Consider the following 6,762-nt stretch of genomic DNA (forward strand, 5'->3'; position numbering starts at 1 on the left):
ATTATTGGTAAAGCAAAATAGCAACATCTCTCTCTACTCAAGTCCCATTTAAATATTAACAAATCAGCATCATTTTGCTGAGAAGATAACTTGCCAATGGTTCCAGGTTGCCTGATGACTTTGAGGAGCTCAGCTGACTCAAGAAATTTTCTAATTTTCTTTGCAAATGGAGTAGCTATTTTTTTATTATTAGTGAAAACCTTGATTTTGCAGAGCAGTTTTGAAGCAACAAGGGAATTCCATGGAAAATTCAGTACATCCAAAATAGTAAAATATTTGGCATAAATATAGAATATGTTATCTTCTTGTATATCTTTGGAAGGTGGTATACTATATGAGATAACTTTGTACTAGCAAATATCAAACAACGTATTTAATTCAAAACTTGTAAAATAAAATAAGAGACAGTATTAAAATGTAATTGTTATGTTAAAAGAATACTGTATCCCCAAAATAAGCAAATAATGTGGTATCTTCACACACCAGAAGTTATGAAATAGATGAACTGAATTTGTTAGTGGTGGCTCATCAGCTGAAAAGTCTGAACTTTTTGCCACGGCAGTATTTCTTCCATTTGGGATCTTTCTCATATATACATATATACTAGCAGCATATAGTCAAATACAGTTGTGATGAGTATAACACCATCACAAAAGGTTAAATTTAACACGCTATTAGAGAAATGAAAGAATTCAACTTTAGATATGGCTTGTTTGGATGTAGGAGATGTATTTTGGATGACTGGGAATGGAGTCTATGTCCCAGAGAGACATTCTTCAACAGAAAGATGTTCTGGTAAAGCATTTAATAAAAAGCATCGATGTACATTTGATTAAAACCTTTCCTGGGATCTCTAGAGTGATTTATAAGATTAGACCAATATAATAAAATATACTTACAGTCTTCTGGATAAACGCATTTAAGTGTGACCTCATCAAGGATCATGTTTTTGGGACAGTATGGCAAGCATCCTTCAACCCTTTAAAATATTGGATAGTTAATTCTAAAGCCACAGTAGAAATATAAATTAATTTTAAATTATTTCACTTTGGCAAAATGACACATTTGAATGTCTTCCCCATCAGAGTTCTGAGAACCCTCCAGTGTAATGGTGAACACAGCATTTTGAGGCATTTTAAAGTCAATAAGCACAATTCTGTTTCTAAATTGTTAATAACCAATTCTTTGCATAGGCTGATGAACATGATAGCTTTGGACCATTCTGCTTCCACAACCAGGTGGAAGTTCAGATCCCTAAGCAGAAAGGTTTCCCATAGGACAAAGACCTTCACTGTAAGACCGCTGTTTTACCCAGATACATTCATTTGAGACATCAAAATATTTAGACTGACTCCGTAGAAAGTCTCATTCTTGTGCACTTTCAGCATAGGAGAGTGCAAACAAGTCCATATATTTCCTTACTTTTTCATTTGGGGGGGATTTCTAATAAAAAAATCATGACATCAACAACCAGTGTGCCCATATGGAAAAAGCTAAGAATACCAACAGACAAAATTAGTAATAGTAGTAATATTCCTAATCATAAACTGCATATGCCTAGGGAGGTAGTCTGAAATTCAAAATGTCATGTCTTTCCACCAGATTTTGTGCCTTGAGTTTTTAGGCATTTTTCCTTTTAGTGTGTGGTCGTTCCATAGATGCTAGGGGAGATCCGTGGAGACAGGAAATCTTGTTAACTAAGTGACAAGATAAGAGCAGCAGTATGAAATCCCTCACGTCATGCCAATTAGTATCTCTCAGTATAAAGTTCCCTCCTCTTACAGGAGAGGGCATAGTCCACCCTTAGGATTTCTACAGTTTTTGATCTCTGTCATATAAACACCAGAAAGATGTAGTCATTTACAGCATCATGGGATGCTAGTTTAAGATGTGAATATAAATCCATAGGAGGGAACAGCCTTCATTTAATTTAATAGATTTCTTCTTAACCGTTACCAGAAGCTAATCCCCTGGGCTAAGTACAAACCCTCTTATTCTTGTGTTGAAAGATCACATGTAAACAGGAATGTGTACTGTGGGAAATGAGAGGCCTGTTACAAATAGTTTCACATGACTTGTGAGAGTTGCTTACAAGGGTGATACTGAAATCTGGAAGAGTAAAAATGAATTGATATTGCAGCTGCAGTAATTTTCAGAAAGCATATGGTAAGCATATTACAAAAAACAATACGGTAGCAATACCGAGCTTAATCTGACTTACAGAGGAAGGAATCTACATGCTATTCCTTCAGGATCACTACATGTTTTAACACAAGGATTAGCACAAGATTCATATCGCCATTCACACATCCTTCTATAAGGCACAGACGCATCGAGTTCTGAGAAAGAAGGAAAAGGTATTATTTATTGATCGTGTAGTCAATAAACTATAAGTTGATAGTCTTTTCTATAATGTACATTGGGATTTTCAGAAAAAATAAAAAATGAAAACCAAGTAGAGAAATTCTCGAGAACTTTCAAATAGGTGAGATTTTGTTCATTTTCAGTTTCAAGTATTTTAAATTCAATCAAGCTAAAAGACACTGAAGCTTCCAAGATACAAATAGCTACTCACTTTTACAATATATTCTGTTTAAAAAAACTTAAAAATCAACTAAACATAGTGAAGGTACTGTTGGTTGCAGAAGCAATACAGTTACCCCATTCATTTAAAAGAATAGATATCTATAGCTTACTAACAAGACATTAGCATGCATCTTTTTGTGACACGTGCCATTCATTTTGGAAGAGCAAAACAATGAAAATGTAGTTCAAAGATTAAGTGATCATCATATCTGCAAAAATTAGAAAATAAATAGCATTTGGAGGTGGGATGGAAGACAAAGACAGAATAGTAATTAAAAATAGGATAAAAAATATTTGTTACTATTGCTGATGAAAGACAGGTACTCTGAAGGCAAGCAGAAAAAAACACATACTTATCCCTGGGGGTTATGCAACATTTACCTTCAATACTAAAGCTACTGAAACGTTTGAATTCTTCTGAGTCATCGTACTTTGCCACTTTAACACGGGATGAGGTGAGAATGATGAAAAAGCCTTTTTTACTGTGCAGTTCGAAGGCACTGAGCCCTGGACTCCAGAGGCCCTGGTGATGGAAGAAGGTGGCTCGTCTCCGAAAGGAGGCACTTGCCTGCCACTGTTCCAACCCAACGGTTTCATTGTCGTGTACGTACAGAAAGTAGTTTGGTCTTTCAGCAGACTCAAGGGAAACAAGAGAGAGCGCTTCCACAAAAGAAAAAAGAAAAAAAAAAGTACAATTTTCACAGAAACAACCTAAAAAGTAGATTACAATCTATATACTGGCTGTTAAGTGGCTCCTTTTAAACAACTGCTTTTCACAAAAAATATTTCAGTTTTATGTAACACAAAAAAAAGTTTGAAATGCAGGGTCTAAAGGAGACTTCAAATGATTGAATAATCCAGAACCACCAGAGACCTAATCAGTTAGATCAAAACTGCATTCAGCCTACTGCTACCAGCCTTTGAAATGATTCATAAGCAGTCTCAAATTGGGACTTGCCCAAATTGGGACAGTTTTTTCTCAAATTTGGACAAATGCCTGACAGTTCAGCTGTACCAAAATTTCATTAGCAAATAACATCATACAAATATTGTAGGAACATGCTTGACTTTACCTTGAGGGCAGACTTTTTTTTTTACATTCGGTCATATCCAGCAATACGGTAAGAAAATCTGTGGCTAAATAAAAGACCTGACCCTCTATTTGCTCTACCCATGCCAGAAATCAAAATTGAAGAAAATTCTCTGACACTTTAAGAACTTAGAAGAAGACTGACTTCAGATTTGGTTGTCAACTTGAATAAAATCTTGAACTGTCTTTAATCTATACAAATACTATCTCATTCCTCACAGATAGGTAAACTACCTGTGTACTGCACAGATATAATGAATATTTTTCTTACAATTTATGTTGATTGGAGATTTAAAAGACTGAATTAATTCTTCTATGTACTTTCTCATTTCAAAGTCATATCTAAAAACCTGATTTCTCCACTGCAAAATTGGCAACTGTTTGTGAATATAGTTTCAAATTTTACTGTGAAAATAGCTCCTCTCTGTGCTGATTTTTGAGAGTTTGGGATCCTTTCAACAAATTAAATGCTGTGAGAAAGCAATGACACAATCTGTATTGACTTAATTGGCACAAACCCAATATATGGGAAGAAAGGAAAATATATGCAGAAGGAAAAATATTTAAACATATTTATTTTTGGCTGTATAATTCAGATCAGTCTCTGGTAAGTGAAAAATAGAGCCTAGGAATAGCTGTTCACCTAAGAAACTTCCTTCTACATTGTATTAAGAGGTTGCTCACTAATAACACAGGAGACAGGTTGGTTGTTCCAAGTTGTGTATTTGATAGTCCATTGAAAGTCACAAAAAAGAAGAAAAGATAAAGCAGAAGTGATTCTACTGGAGACAAAAATATCCTGCATTTACCTTCAGAGTTGATACTTGCTAGATACATATGCAAAATTTTCCAGTTTGCAGTTACACAATCTAATTAATTTTTTTCACAAAGAAATTATATTCACTTGCATTTTGCAACATTTCTAAAACAAACTTTGAAAAGTCATCTTTAAAGCTGGCAGTGAGCTTTACCAATATTTAATAAATAAATAAATAAATAAATAATCAGTATCCCTCCTCAAAAGTAGAACACTCAGTTTTGATATTGGCCACTTCATCCTCACTTATCCCAATAACTAAAAATATATAGACTATTTTAGGAGATTTAGAAGATGCAGCAAAAATAATTCATACAGTTTGAAAAATATTTATTCTCATTAGCAAAATTGTTGAGAACACTTACATAAATCTTTATCTTTGAAAAGACCTGGAGTTATCATGAAACTGAAAAATACATTTCCATATGCTCCGGTTCTAGGCAGAGGAAATATCCTTCTACTGGATATGTTAGCTCCTATAATTGTGTCATTCTCTCCATAACTTGCCAAAATATAGGGTCCTTCACCAAGACCTAAGGGAAGAAAAATCAAATAGAAAAAAATAAAATTCCTCCTTGCATAACATACAAAACTTAAGTCTTAGTTGACATAATGTATTGCCTTAAATATTTCACCATACCTGGAATCAAAGAAATTTGGAACTACAGGTCAATGCCTCAAGGTATTATGCTGGAGTAGGTCTGTATCTATCTGTTCAATGTATTCCCTTGTTCTTTGCTTGCTGCCCAGAATACAACAAATAAAAAGTGAGCACAAAAAATGTGGGTAGTTATCCTCACAAAATGACCTGTACAAGAAAGCAATCTGGGATGCTTTTTTGTGGTATTTAGTCTTTCACATGTCCTTATTTCTAAACTTTGAAAGACCAACAGAGCAACTTTAATATTATTCCCCAAAAAGACACTGAAGCTACTCTAAGATCTACAAGGCAATTCCCCCCCAAAAAACAGATTTCAAATTATAAGGCTGTAATTCAACTTTTGGCAGCAATATTGCTTAAGCAGTTGTCTACTTCGTCCTCTCCCACAAACCACTTGCTTCTGCCCCCTTACTGCCCCATTTATTATGCCATCCAAAGTGCTTCAGCAATGAAGTGATCGAGCTGAAAAATAACCAGCTAATTTTTCCAGTCTAGTTCACCACATCATCATTCAAAATCTCATGCCAATATAACAGTGACAACAGCTTCAGCTGGTACCAAAATGGTGCTGGCCTAACCATGCCCCGCAGCAAACCCCTGGAGCTCTTTCTGCTGGGCTGGAAAGGCTCACAGGGATACAACCAGATACAACAGCATCCATCTTTGTCACTATATCCCACTGAAAGAACCAAGAGCAGCATACTTCTAAAACCTCACACTGTGAGTAATAAACAAAATGTGTAAGTTTTGTGAAAGCTTTTAGTCCTTACAGTGAAAAGACTGAACCACTTTCCCACACTGACAGCTCCTTTCAAATATGACTCTTTCAAGAGGGAAGGAATTCTCATAATAATGAGATTTGGCTCAGCTAGAAGTTAAACACCAATTTCTGAAGAAAACTGCATGAAAATAACCACTGTTTTTATATGGAAACTATGCTGGAGCTCATATGCACATGAAGCCCACAAGCTTGCCACAAAATGACCACTTTTAAAGAAGTGGCGAGGCAATTTATCTTAAAAAGACTCTTGATTCTAAATCATTGAATGTTTATCCCTACATATTAACAGACATTTTGCGCATGTCTTGAGCAAAAGCAGGAGTGAGCTGTAATTGATAAAGTTTCCATAAAGGTTCAACAGTTTGACATCATGCAGAACAAGAAAGAATCAGAGGAGGAGCCATCCTATGTCCCGAAAGGTGTTTTGCTGGCACTTGGTGGTGGGAACGCGTAATGCCGTCCTTGACTTTAACCCTGGTAGGCAGCCGAGCAGCACACAGCTGCTCGCTCACTCCCCATAAGGCAACTGCAGGGCAAGAACTGGAAAAACTCGTGGATTGGAAAGGAAAGGAAAGGAAAGGAAAGGAAAGGAAAGGAAAGGAAAGGAAAGGAAAGGAAAGGAAAGGAAAGGAAAGGAAAGGAAAGGAAAGGAAAGGAAAGGAAAGGAAAGGAAAGGAAAGGAAAGGAAAGGAAAGGAAAGGAAAGGAAAGGAAAGGAAAGGAAAGGAAAGGAAAGGAAAGGAAAGGAAAGGAAAGGAAAGGAAAGGAAAGGAAAGGAAAGGAAAGGAAAGGAAAGGAAAGGAAAGGAAAGGAAAGGAAAGGAAAGGA

The 6,762-nt window shown here is 35.8% G+C and overlaps 1 protein-coding gene across 1 annotated transcript in view; it reads right to left on the reverse strand.

Annotated features, from left to right (window-relative positions):
- OTOGL (otogelin-like) overlaps nt 1–6,762 on the reverse strand; it is a 99,142-nt gene that overhangs the window by 30,951 nt on the left and 61,429 nt on the right. Inside the window, exons 32-35 of the mRNA XM_009327658.1 lie at nt 4,859–5,026; nt 2,968–3,246; nt 2,222–2,339; nt 900–979 (exon numbers count right to left, since the gene is read on the reverse strand). Coding sequence (XP_009325933.1) covers nt 900–979; nt 2,222–2,339; nt 2,968–3,246; nt 4,859–5,026 — 645 coding nt within the window. The remainder of the gene's footprint in view (nt 1–899; nt 980–2,221; nt 2,340–2,967; nt 3,247–4,858; nt 5,027–6,762) is intronic.

Source organism: Pygoscelis adeliae, unplaced genomic scaffold (genome assembly GCF_000699105.1).
Source record: "Pygoscelis adeliae isolate BGI_AS28 unplaced genomic scaffold, ASM69910v1 Scaffold113, whole genome shotgun sequence".
In the NCBI taxonomy this organism is placed as follows: domain Eukaryota; kingdom Metazoa; phylum Chordata; class Aves; order Sphenisciformes; family Spheniscidae; genus Pygoscelis; species Pygoscelis adeliae.